The sequence below is a fragment of the Mchenga conophoros genome, linkage group LG23 (assembly GCF_057382185.1).
Source record: "Mchenga conophoros isolate Kocher_MC1m ecotype Shallow Benthic linkage group LG23, M_conophoros_male_GT1.1, whole genome shotgun sequence".
NCBI lineage: Eukaryota > Metazoa > Chordata > Actinopteri > Cichliformes > Cichlidae > Mchenga > Mchenga conophoros.
In genome coordinates this window covers 2,920,029-2,933,730 of record NC_140547.1, presented here as the reverse complement: position 1 = coordinate 2,933,730, position 13,702 = coordinate 2,920,029, and the positions used below count along the sequence as shown (strand labels likewise).

The 13,702-nt window shown below is 41.4% G+C and overlaps 1 protein-coding gene across 1 annotated transcript; it reads right to left on the bottom strand.

The window, feature by feature from the left end:
* Positions 1 to 482: 482 nt before the first annotated feature.
* On the bottom strand, positions 483 to 13,404 carry st6galnac5b (ST6 (alpha-N-acetyl-neuraminyl-2,3-beta-galactosyl-1,3)-N-acetylgalactosaminide alpha-2,6-sialyltransferase 5b). The gene is made up of 5 exons (XM_085265571.1): positions 13,031 to 13,404; positions 12,254 to 12,475; positions 5,099 to 5,508; positions 3,565 to 3,672; positions 483 to 1,713 (listed from the first exon to the last, which is right to left on the bottom strand). Exons 1-5 carry the CDS (start codon positions 13,049 to 13,051, stop codon positions 1,470 to 1,472), a joined length of 1,005 nt encoding a protein of 334 aa, XP_085121697.1. The 5' UTR covers positions 13,052 to 13,404; the 3' UTR covers positions 483 to 1,469.
* Positions 13,405 to 13,702: the final 298 nt, after the last annotated feature.

Below are 13,702 nucleotides of genomic sequence, written 5' to 3'. Positions count from 1 at the left end.
GCGTGGGCTTTTCTCAGAGCACCTGAGAGCCTTACAATATTAAGATTCAACCTGAGTGCTGGTCCTACTGGTAAAATGTGAATGAACACAGAAACAGGCAGCACTCTGCCTTTTTCTTGCAGCCCGCCTCTGCGGGATGAAACAACTTGAATTCTGCAGTAGTCATGCTGCTCCCCCTAACCCCGGAGATATGGTTGGATAGGTCAATATCAGGCCCAGCTAGAATCCAGTTTCCCTCTATTGGTATGCTGAACAGAAGGGAGACAGAAGCCCGTGGGTCAAGACCGAAGCGGCTGCTCAGGACACTTTGATATAATCATTTTTATCTGTGGTAGAGTAGCTGACTTGGCTGGAAGTCAAGGAAAAAGCCTTTGAGGACTTGTTCTGACATTTGGATTTAATCACAGAACAAATCATGGCCTCGAGTATCAGACACATGGGCTGGCAGGGCTTTCTTGAGGGCAATCTGTTACAGAGAGCTAGAGAGCAAAATGAGACCTAATTATCATGTCTCTATAAACTGGACTGTGTCTAAATACGACTTCCATCGAGGGGAGATTACATTTACACATGATGTACTGTGCCATGTTTGTGACAAGAATTTTATTTCCATCACATTTAATGCCAAATATTGGCAAACTATACATGACTTTCTTACAAGAATGTGGAAACACAGACATTAAGAGCATAAATGATCCAACCCAGTAATGTAAAAATTCAGTCCAGCCGTGCGTTGTCACTTGGTTGGTCCTCCACTTTCATTCAGGCTGCACCTATCGGATAAATTCCCATGAAATTTGTCACAGACATTTATATCCCAAGAGGATACGCTTTTACATCCACCATGAAGCTGACATTTGTGCTTGTGAGTGAAGTGTCTCATGAATTCCAATCACTTTAGTCGAAAATCATAAAGCTAGGTTTATTATTCATGAAAATGATGAATATAGTCCCTTCTTTTTTCGCCACGCGTGAATGGACCTGTGCATAAAAAATAGCAGTTGGCATTTCATGACATAATCATCAGTGAACACCAGCAGTAAAGTGGTCTGTTAGCCTACTACTACCCTTTATTCCATTTTAATTGATAGAATAGATGAGACATGCACCCAGTTTTTCAGTGTTTACTGTTTTCCTTTTGCCTGTTTCCTCTCTGACAGCTCAAGTGTTACTAAAGCGGCTCTATTTTGTGTAAAAAGCACACTTGAGACAACCCTCATGGCTTTGATTCCAGTATGAAATTCATCCTTTTAGAGTTACACTTCCAAAGCATTGTTGAGGCTTTGTGCTGCTGTTACGCAATGATCCCATTCTGCCAAGCTGCTTAGACAGTCGGCTAACAGCCACAAGCAGCTCGCTCTGTCCTGCTGCTGTCTTGTGTATTCATACTGGCCAGAGAGGGAATCTGAACGCTGAAAACCATCCACACACATATTTCACATTTCTGGGGATCGTCTCTGGGGTGCATTTCAGGATCTGGCTGGATTTGCAGTGTACGAGCCATTCACGGTGGTGACGATGGGAGAGGGCTTCCAGTCTGGCTGGTAAAAGTGGATGTCACGAGTTCGAGCCCAGTTTGCAAATACCGCCTTCTCTGTGATGAAACGGTGGTGGCTTCCTCGCCGATTTCTCTCGTGAGAAAGATACATGGAGCACTCGTTGGGCCCCGAGGGCTCATAGTAATGATATGGTACAGTAGGATGGGAGGAGGATCTACACAGGCGAGAAGAGAGAGGAGGAAGCCATGAAATAGCATGAAAGCCAATGCGCACAGGGGGGATGTCGAAATAGTGTGTAATTATGAGATTCATGGTTGGGGAGGGGGAAAGAAACAAGTCGGAGAGGGGAATAAAGAGAAGAAGGAACAAAGAAAAACAGAAAGATCAGAAGAATCTGCACTCACAGAAATGTTCATTATACACTCTCCTATTCATCTGACACTCACGCTAACACAAAGCTCAGTGGAGGAGCTTTCTGTGACACGTGAGAGTGCCATGAATTTTTCAAAGTGTTCTTTGTGCTCTTGTCCTTGCGGCCAAATTTTAGAAAATAAAATCAGCAAATTTTCCAGTGTCTCTTAAATGCTAAAAACACATGGTGAAACCTGTACAGTATATTTTCAGCAGCGCTGTTTCACTGTAAAATGTGAAGATGTTTTCAGTGGTGCTGTCGTCCACTGCAGGGAGTAAATGCTATATTACCAAGTTGGAAGACATCATTAAAGATGCACTAGACACGATTTTATGTGGAAACATCAGTGGTGTCGGCACACACTAAATCACAGAGTGAGGCTGCAGCACAAAACAGAAGAAGTGTTCCATTCGCTTCATGCACTATTTGGCCCACTGGCTCAAACAGGAAGTGACAAACTGAACCTGCCGTGAGGATAAAGCATCTCAATGCATATTTTAACAGACAAAACTCGATGCTAAGGAGAAAATAACATTCACAAACCAGTGAATAAGGGTTAAAAGTGCGTGCACGTGTGACACGCTCTTTCTCAGTACAATTATTTAATTCTAATAACATTCGGCGGATTGGTATGTCTTGTTTTCTGCTGCATTGTGCAGCTCCAAACCCACTGCACCCATCAGACAAAGCTAGTTAGTAGATGTTAAATATGGTGGAACATTGATATTTCTTTTGGGAGTTGGTGGAGAGCAAAATGCTGCAAAATGCAAAATGCTCAGATGATTAAGGAGCTTATCTAAATATTTTTTTTAGTAAACATTGCTGTAAAGACACAAGAGTTAGCCTTGGGATCATTTAAATATGTGGTCCCTGGCTACATCTTAAAAGGTAAAAGGAGAAGAAGAAAAAGAAAACATACCAAAAGCCCAATAGTGAAGGGAAACGAGTTGGCAATAGGAGAACAACCAACTCACTGCTTTGTATCTGCTTATCAATCAACTGATTATTAATTTATTTAACTGGCATTTCAAACTCTGCTGTCTGACGCTGACGGGTACAGAGCTCCACTCTAACACACCTTTACATTTAATGCAGACTGACCAAAAGAGCTCGTCCTCAAAGAAATAATGCAGTCCTGTAACGTCAGACTTCTTTTCATTTGTTTTTTGTTTATCCTAGTAGTAATAAACCGACTAAATAGTGGAGAAACCATATTGTGTAAAATCTGACAAATATGAGAAACATTCATGTATTTAAGATTTTCAAGACTAAATAACTGTACGTCTGTAAAATTAAACATTGCCAATAATAATATGTCATTTCATCATAGGTTTTCAATGCTCTATTATTCAGTAATTACATTGTAGTCTATTAAAATTCCCATCACACATCTTGGTACTAAAAAACATATCATATTTTATAATGGTGGGGTCTTTACTTTATAACATCAAATGAAAACCCTGCTGGCCTTTTACCCAATTATAAACTGACACAATATTACTGAAAACCAAAATATTTGAATTGCATGGAACTATGTTTTGGCCATGGTGGTTTATCAATAAAAATCTACAAGTCATATTATGCTAAGTTTAAAAAAAAATGAAGCAAAGCTAATAAATATTTGGAGAAGAAAAAGAAACTGCAGGAATCTACCTGCAGAAATCAGGAGGCACCATGCCATAGACGTTGATCCTATCACACAGCTCCAGGGCTATAGCCATAGTAAACCAGCCGGTGCTCAACCAGGAGTTGGAACTCTTCCTGGAAGAAAAGAGAAGCTTACCATTTTCACAAAAATATACTGAGCGCACTTCCTTCTTACTGCCTGTTCAGAAAAGATTAAAGATGGTAAAACCGTAGTTTTTAGATTTCATCTGATCAGTCGCTGAAGAGGAAACCCTGTAGCTGACTGTGTGACAGTTGATACATGGGCAAGAAATAGAATAGAATAGAAAATAAAATTCTGTTGGCTTATTGTTCACATGCAAATGAGTTTAGATGAATAGCTGCATTCACGACAGTGAGGTGTCTTTGTCTGCCTTTGTCTTTTCACTTTGCCTGTCCCGCGTATGCAAAGAGACAATTACCATGTATTAAAAGTCAGGAAACGTGCCTCCGCTTCATAATCTCTATAAAAGCAAAGAACGTGTATACCTCTTTGGTAACCCAGCTTGAGATTTTTGATGATAAAATGTTTTCTTTTTTCCAGCTGAGACTTTTGTGAGCTGTTTCTTTAGAATGTTATTACTTTTTAATGCAATATTAAAGATAATTTTATTCGAGATGCAGGATTGGGACTACAGTGCAAGCATTTCACTTCCTGATGCCTACCAGCTGCATAAACCTGTTAGGCTTTCCCATAGGAAAATTATACCTTTGCATAAAATGTACACTGGAGGTATGTTATATCTGTAGATCCCTCTGAAATCTTACACTGATGATGAAATGATGTGCTGCTTCCTGGAAATGTAACTACATGTCACATGAACACAGCCTACAATGGTTGTGATTGGCCAGTTTAGTAGCATGGATTCTTCCCATGCATTACTTTTTTTCTCCAGTTTTCAGATCAGTGAGTGAATGATGATGATAGCCTCAAGATAAGGACTCACAGATGTCCTGAGGGGAGATTGCCAAAACGATCACGAATGCTGGCAAAGGTGTCGGCCACTCATGTAGTTACATCTACAAAGATTGAGTCACATGTATCAAAGGGTTCTGGCATGTCTGGGAGCTGCTGCAGCTCTTCATTAAAGCCTCATCCAAATCGCAGCCTCTCGCTCAGCTCATATATCCATCACATCCTGTTTGCACAATCAGGGTTTGGAGTTTGTTCACAAATTGCATTTTACATCTCGAAGGTAATATCAGTGTCTGGTGCATCCTGTTGTTTTTGCATTCTTTAAACTGTGTTTACGTTTATGCGTCAAAACAAAAAATAATGAATAATGAATCCCTTACTCCTGCCTTTGCTTATGACAAACATATATCTGCTGTGTACTGAATTCTGTACATAAAACAATAGGTAGGAAATTAGTGCTTTCTATCTTTGTAATATATTCCCCTAATATAAACACTACTGACAGTTCTTTTGTGTGTTGTGTGTCTCTTGATTTCTTTTCACCTCTCCATCTTGTCTCATTCAAGTCCCAAAAATATAAAACTTGCTCATCATGTGAATATTTACCTGTCAATCCCAGTTTCCTTTTTAAATAGTTCATCAAACTTCAGCATCTTGATCCTGGAAATAATGTAGATTTTAAGTTTGGGTAGCAGCTGGTTTAAAAGCTTTAGGTTGTTGTAAACATGGCCTTTTCCATCACGTCTCATGCAACTGCTCGGTCCCCAGAAGATGAACACTGTGTCTTGGCTCATGTTGAGGAGCTCCTGCCTGCTCCGCAGCACCCTTTGCAGGCTGGAGTGGGCTATAACACGCAGGCTTGCGCGCCGACCGACATCCTGCTGATACCCGAGGCTGGGAGCATCGTTCATACGAATAACACACTCAGAGCGGTCGATTTCTTCGCCCCTCTTGCTCGCTGTCAGTTGCCCAGAGCTGGTCACCAGGGCACAAGTCCTGCAGTGCATGTTCAGAGGCTGTGAAGTTCAAAGTTAAAAAGTCAGACATCGTTGCAGTTTCATTCACATTATGTAATGAGACAAAGTGGTGGAAGAGAAAAATCCAACTACAAGTCGCAGATGGACTTAACAGTTTCAGATAAATGAGTTTAAATCTCTCTGGCACTCCGTAAAACCAGATGTAGCTTCAGAGCGAGGTCCTAACTTGATGTGCAAGATACTGTATTATTTTTACTTACATGATTGAAAATGTATCTTAAACACATGAAGATAAAAAGTGTGTTAAAAAGTGTTTTTTAGCCTTTGAGAACCAGAAACCAACAATATTTGCGTTCAGTAGTTGTTGACGTATTTAAATGTGGGAAATGAGATACTATCAAGTCAAATCGTATTTTTTCTGAGATGCTCTGCTTGATTTTAAAATGTGGCAACCACGAAAAGCTTAAGCAAGCTTGAAGGATATAAAGCATCAGCAAAGAGGATTCTAACACTGGAGTTTAAAGCAAATTCGTGTAGAGCCCTTTCAATCATTGATTATGATTCGGCTGCATTCAGACGGGTCTTGAATCAAGCAGGTAGACTTGTATTGGGCGACTCTGTCTGTTATTTAAACAGTTGACAGTATAGAGCAGAGGCTATTTGACACAGTGCTTTCATTTTCTATCAACATCACACATTCAGCAGTTTTCACTTAAAATTAAAAAAAACATAAAACAGGGACAACATGCACTGGTCAACATCCTGTTCATGCAAGCTTTTTGTGCAGCATTGGAGTGAAGAGTGCTTGTTTGGGCTTGAATTGAACCAGGTATTCATGTTGCGGCATCCAACCAGGTTTTTCAAACTTGAAAAATGCGAGCTCAGACTGAATGATCCGACAGCAAACACCCAGAGACTCTTCACATGAATTATTCCCCACCCTAATAGAGAGCTGCATCGGCATTCTGAACTGTGCTCGGTACTTCACACTCCATCAGGTTCTGAGGTGGGAACGTGTGTGTGTGTGTGTGTGTGTGTGTGTGTGTGTGTGTGTGTGTGTGTGTGTGTGTGTGTGTGTGTGTGTGTGTGTGTGTGCAGACAGGTGATTTTACCAGCGCCAGAGGCTGCACTGCTACCACAGCTATATTTATAATACACCCCCACTATCTCTGTGACCCCACGCTGAATGATTGCCATGTGTGCATGTGTGTCTCTTCGTAAATGTGTGTATGAGTGCAATGTCTGGGGATGTCTGTAAATCTGTGTGGTGAGTTCAGTGTAGCCCCAAAATATGTAATGAAATCATGTTTCTCTGGCAAGAATTTGCAACAGTCTGAAAAACATCTAGATCCAAAACTAGTTGGAATTCCTTCAAACGAACACACTCAAAGTCTTTGTTCGGAACACTCATCACATTTCCATTCTCCAGCAGATTTCCCCCCTGAAAATCATCCCTGTTGGGATGTGCGCGCTCTCTCAATATCAGGTAGGTTGGAGCAAATTACACACTTGGTTGCACAAACACACCCTCCCCATCTTGGCTGGGAAGAATCACAGTCCTTTTAGGTCTTTCTTTCTCTGCAGACAACAGAGAGACAGAAAGTGCATTTTCCCCTAAGCACTGTCCAAGCAATTACCGCAAAGCATAATCCAAATTATAATAATGTTAAAAGTCAGGAAGGTGTGTTAAACAAGTGAAAGTCAATTGAAGGTTGCCAGGCTGGTGTCATAGTTTAAAGTGCCTGTGAAATAATAAAAGTGTCCTTGACAGCGATGCTGAAGTTCCAGCTTCAGCTCCCAGAGCTTCTGACAGCTTGATGTTGCTGGGAAATAGGCACTTATAAATCCTGTATCACAGCGAGACTGGCTTTCAAAATCACAAGCAGAATATTTCAGAGGCCAGGCAGCTGAAGGTGCAACCCACAGACTAGTGACTGGATAAATAAATGAATGGAATTCATTACAAGTAGTTTTCACTCATAATCAGCCTTGAATTACCTTTGATTTGTCCTTTGATTCGTGAAACAACCATCACTTTAACACCTGCTGACTCCTACGCACACATATTCAGACTTTATTATGCAGACAGAAGGTTGTCTACCTTGATCAATAGTGCACAACCTATAAATCAATACGCTTTCCTGAATTAACGTGACCTAAAAAGACACTAATTTCAACCGAGGCTGTTCACTGAAACATGATGAAGCTGACTGGATTAATGAGGTCCATATTGTTAACAGCAGGACAAGAAGATGCAGTTCGGAGTACGGCTCTGGTTCCAGTCCCAGTCAATTACCGCCCACTCTCTGACTCCAGACTAATCAGTATGATCCTGATTATACACTTCCCAGGGGAACCCAAGATCATAATTGCTTTCAGAGCAAACCCCATCAGTCAACCTTTGATATTGAACAAGAGCTTCTTCTATTGTGCCTCCAGTCTCCAAATTCATGTCTGCAAACCTACTCGGTTAAAAAAGGTTACAGCGCACAGACTTGCAGGAAGAAGTCGTGGGATGTGATATTTAGAGGTCAGACAGACCTGATGAAGAAAACCTGGGGAAAAAACGTCTCTTGCTGTCGTAATTAACCACAGATTAAACCCCAGATAAGTAACCTGAAGATTTATATCTGCTTGTCTCTCACCACCAGTTTCTGACTTATCTTTTGGACTAAGTTATTTTTGTTGGATTTAGGTAAAGCTACCTGTTATGTTTATGATCAACATGTAGGGTCAAGGTTGGAAAAAGAGCATGTTTTAGCCAAAGACATTACGAAACTGAATTACCTTCAATCAGAGATTTTTTGTCCACTTGTTCATATGACTGTTAGATATCCAGGTAACTTGCTTTGGTGTCTGTTTAGCACTGGTTATAATGGTATTAGTCTACCGAGACTGCTAGAAGGTAGTGGAGTGGGCACACTCCATACTGTATCTCAGCTGACTCTTAGACTCAAGCCCAGTGGTCTCCATAGAGACATTTTCAGAAACAATAATTGGGGCTTTATTTATTTTATTTTCAGCTGCAGATTTGAAGTTCACTTATGGAAGCTTAACTGTAGAAACATGCTATCTACAGTGTGCCTCAATAATTAGTTTGTAATCATTTTCAGATAATAACAAAGCTCTGCATACACAGAAAGAATGCACAGACAATAACTGCTTGATTTGGTTTTAGACTTTTTTATTGGATTTCTGATTATTGTGAGCAATAGAAAGACTTATCCTGTGATAGGAGCAGTAGTGGGGAAAAAACAAGATGCGTTTTCTGGAAATGAATCAAAATCATTTAGATGTTGAACATTGTCACTGAATACTTTCCAAAGTGCACAGAATTGGGCTATAGTGGCTCAGCTGAGAGCAGGAGGAGATGGAAAAAGCCCCTCTTCTGTGGCACGAGGGATTCATGATCAGTGCTGCTTTCTTTTCCCAGAGACCAATTAATTACAATGAAATCCTCCCGACAGTTCCCCTAGACATCTCATTAAGCTCCTGCCAATGACACACAATCAGGTCGCGATTCCAAATCTGTTCTCAATTTGAGGAAATAGTTAAGACAATAACAGCACCTGTCTTCTTCTTCTTCTGCTCGAGTCAACTAAGAGAGAGAAGAGACAAAAAATCATTTCCTGCTGGTGATGTTTACGATTTCCTCTTGACTATTGCTATTCGCCTAATTTTTCAGTAAAAACTAGACAACAAATTAGGCGTTGTATTATCATTCTGAGTGTTACAGCTGATAACATCGCCTGTTTTACCAGGAGTGCTCCCTTACCTTGAGCTGAATTTAAATGTGTATATCCTAAGTCATCCAATAAGAGAGCTCAAAGAGCTGAATTTATTTTGTTCCTGCTTTTTTCCACACGCTGACTGTTAATATAAGCTGCCTTTGTACACTACGAGACGGCTTTAAATTGAACGTCAGACAGGTAAAGACAGAATAAGCATTATAATGGCACCCATTCCCCCCAGGCTGGCTGCATTAAAAGCTGTCAGAGCACAAAGAGGCATTGCCCATAATAAGTAGGTACATCATAAAGTTGCGCTGGCACACAGTCCGCACTCGTGCTTTCACACCGGCTTTGTGATTAGAGACTATAAAGGCCAATGTAGATTGGCTCTGCTGACAGTTCTTCAAAGGTCAACATCTCTTTAACTCGAATCGGCAAAACATCAGTGAGGCTGCAAAGATGAGGGGCCAAGCAGAAGATGGAGCGAGAGTGTGTTAACCTGTGTGTGTGTGAAAGAATCTGTTCAAGTCAGCAGCTCTAATCACTGCAACACGCCAAAGAAAAGAAACACATACTAGAGGCAGAAATCTCCCCAAAAGAAAACTTGCAGACGCTGCGGAAGTCATACAGAGAGAAACACAATGAGAAACTATTCCACACAAATATGCACCATAACTCTGATGTGTGATCTCACAGTACGGAGATTTGTGGGGTTCAAAGCTGCTGTTTTCTTTTCACACATTTAAGCAACGAAATGAGAACAGAGGAAAGCCAAATGTTAAGCCTATAACCCTCTGCTACATGAGGCAGCACAGTCTTAGTGATTAATGTGTGCTGGGTGTTTTGCCACCTCTTGGGTGATGCATAAATGAGCAAAGCCGCCACAGACCACCACCCACCTTAGTGAAATCACAGCCCATGTGAACAAGATATGCACATAAGTTAATACAGGCAATAATCAGGGTCCAGCAGGCACACCAGATAGAGCTTTCCTCACATTCCCAAGCATCTCTGGCTCTGATGGGGGCATAAAATTTTAACAGCGTGTCTGCGTGAGTGTACTCGTGCTGTGTGATGGTGTGTGTCTCTGTGTCTGCACACACACTTGTGTCAAAGCCAAGATTCCCTCCACTAGAAGCAGCAGCAGACCTGAGATGACCCTAAAAGGAACTATACGCAAGGATCCACCCACTCCACAGATCCTGCAGCAGGTCTGCTCTGGTTAGTCATTCTTGGGCTCTGACAGAGGATGAAGCAGCAGCAGCAGCAGAGCTTGAATCTCCCCCAATGGGAGGGAGGTACAGAGTGACACTAAGCAGTATGAAACTGTCGCAGTGTGGATCCATCACAAATCACCTGTCAGCTAGGAGGGGTTGGATGAACGGGAGAGACCATGAATAATAAAGTGCCCACGCGCAAAGTCCAAAGTGAAGCAGCTTGCGTTCATTTCTCCTAAGACTACCTGCAAAATCTGAGCGCTGATCTTAGAATCAAGCTTACTCAAGACAGCACAGAGACAAATCCAACAGGCCTAAGCAGGATCCTCTCTTCAGAGCAGCATGACTCTCACACTCTCGTTCATTGATGGCTGAGCAGTGTAAGGTGAACACTAAGCAAAACTTTTTTTCTCCAAATCCATTCCTGTCCAGTGCTGCCTGAGCATTGCAGCATGCTTTCCACTCTGCTGTGTCCTGCTGTATATCGTTCTCAGCGAGGGGAGACGTAATGCTGTGTGAATGCTCCATCTATCTCAAAGACGAGCCTGTGATAATGCAGTGGGTCAGAGAATCGGGCCTTTGTACTATATTACTGTTGAAGGTGCCGCTTACACGACCAAAAGATTACAGTGGTCATATCTTGAGTAGACATTATAGTTGAAATGCACCCTGTTTTAAGTGCTTTTGTCACTAAATATTTTATGCCGAAGACATTAATTATGAATTAAGCAACAGAGTGAACTATAAAGAGAACTTTGAGGTCATGCTTAAGAGATGAGATGGTATTATAAAAGCCTTTGAGGGCAAAATAAACCTTTAATAGACTCGTGCTGCTTTCTTAATGGAAAGTGTTAAGCAATTTTAATTAACTGGTTTTTAGAACTTTTTTATTGTTGTGAAAAGTTCAAACGAAAAGACCTCACTGCTGCTGCTGCTGCTGCAAAAAGGAAAAAGGAAAACTGTCTGGCACATAAAGTAGTACAAAAATTAAATACACAAATGAGTTTTCAGTCACTGGGGGGGATTTTAAAAAACACATTTTTAGTGGACACCTGAACTCTGCATGCTACTCTCTGCTTTACCTGGATGACAGCAGAATACAAATTAGGTACAGCTGCTAAAAAAACAACAAAAACAAAGCAATCAGCGCAATCAATGTGCTTTCTGATGATGTTTATAATATGACCATCCGATTACAAAGATGTCCAAATGCACAGGGTGAATTCACCTTCCTTTGTGTAGTCTGATGGAGATGGTTGGAGAACTGTTAATTTGTCAAAAAACGTCATAAAGATGCTGAATTCGAATTTCTTGCTCTTTTCCAAACATTGTCACTCTGCGGTATGTTATGACCCATGAGTTTCTGTCGTGTCACTGGTTTCTGTGCATCTATGTGCCTAAATCAAAACACATTTAGCCACCAGACACTTCACTTCACCTTCAAACATATATTTTCCAGGACTAAACCTCCTCCTCCTCCTCCTCTCTGTGCAGGCACCTAATGCACTGGCAAGGACCCAAACACTCCAAACAAACACTGCTATTGTGTGTTATGTTATATCTTTGATATCTTTGAAAATGGAAACAGTTTCATTATTGATTTTCAGGTGAGATAACATTACTGCTAAACATCTGAGATGATCTATATCCTGCACAGTTTCAATTCCTAAGCAGCTTTTATAAAAAACAAAAAGACAAAAACAAATGTGGACCATAATATCTCTGTTTGTAATATGCATGCAAGTGCTCTGGAGTTTCAAAGAACCAGGTGCAGCATCATTACCGCCCATAACAGGACTTGACTTGGTTCACAGGGAACAGATGGTCCGTATTTACCTTATGATCCATGACACCTGAGTACCCCTCCAGAGATGTTGTTTGGAGTCTCTGTGATCTGTCCGGTACTTTAGTGGACTGAACTCGCGCATCCAAACGGTAAGAGGACGATGAGGACGAAGAACTTGATGAGGAAGCTGATCTGTCACCAGAGCTGCTGTTGTACACCAACAAAAAGCCGGTAACCATGGTAACGATGATGATGCCACCAACCCCTTGGCACTGCAGGGACACGTGAAACACCAGAAAGACAAATCTCAACATCACGCCAGAGCATGATTCAGCCAGTTCAGGACCGACACAGCCACAAGCTTGAGGATGAAATCTGCACCTTTGGTCAGGATTGTTTTTCGTTCTTTCTTTCTTTTTGACTAATTAACTGCCAGCTTTCAAAACAAATGCAACATAACAAATGCAAGGCTCAAAACGTAATGCCAGCTATTCTTCTCAAATGCGCTCAACATGCTCTGTCAACAAGGAAACACGTTTTAAAACGAGGCTGCAAAAATACTGTTAGGTTGCTCAGTTCAGACGTGTCATATTTAACCCCATCCCCACTCCCGACCCACGCAGGGAAAAAAAACTTTAAACGGCCGAGCTGTTGTAGGATTATTCTCTGTGAATATTACGCGTATGTGGCAAAGTGCAACTGGGTCACATTCGGTGAAAGAGCTCAGTCTGCAACTCCACTTCTGAGAGGCAGAAATATATATATATAAAAGCTCCCCACAGCGGAATATTACAGTGATACTTCCGACGGCTTTCATTCATAATTACCACTTTTATCTTCATCTTCATTTCCCCTTTTGTCGGCTCTTCATGCTAGGCGTCGGGACTCTTCAGCATGCAACACTTGAGCGGCGGCATTACTGGGATCACCGCGCAGCTAAAGAAAACGACACTCCACTACTCTTCTCCCGTTCTCTCCTGGAAGCCCTCATTCAACAGCGCGCTCCTCATGGTCCTAAACAACTCTACCTCCCGACTTTCCTCCGTCAGCCTTTTCTAAATAGTAATACTCCTGCACCGTTTCTCTGTCAATATAAATTCACATGTATTAATCTCTGGTGTTATAGACATGTGAATTTATTTAAAAAAAAAATACTTCAAATGATTAAGAAAAAACAGGCAAAAAAAACATCTGTCCCCCATGTTTCTCCAAAGCTCTCAGAAATTAGTTTAGTTAGATATATTAAAGCATCAGCTGGGCAATAATTGATTCCATGCCGGATGGGCGGCTCTGAGCATTTCTGCCGTTCTCTGGGTGAAAATGTGTTGATGCCAGAGGAGAATGGCTCGATTTCTGTGAGGCGATAACAAGACAACAGCCACTCAAATAACCACTCGTTGCCACCAAGGTATGCAGAAGAGCACCTCTGTTCCTTGTTGAACCTTAAATCAGATGAACAGCAACAGAAGACCACGCTAGGTGTCATTAATGTCAACTAA

Bases quoted from the DNA above. Each gene is read 5' to 3' on its own strand.
- st6galnac5b (XM_085265571.1), bottom strand. From the start codon at position 13,051: ATGAAGATGAAGATAAAAGTG. The intron at 3,673-5,098 runs GTAAATATTCAC...CTTTTCTTCCAG, and splicing joins AAGGAAACTGGGATTGACAG to GAAGAGTTCCAACTCCTGGT. The intron at 1,714-3,564 runs GTAGATTCCTGC...TCGCCTGTGTAG, and splicing joins GTGCCTCCTGATTTCTGCAG to ATCCTCCTCCCATCCTACTG.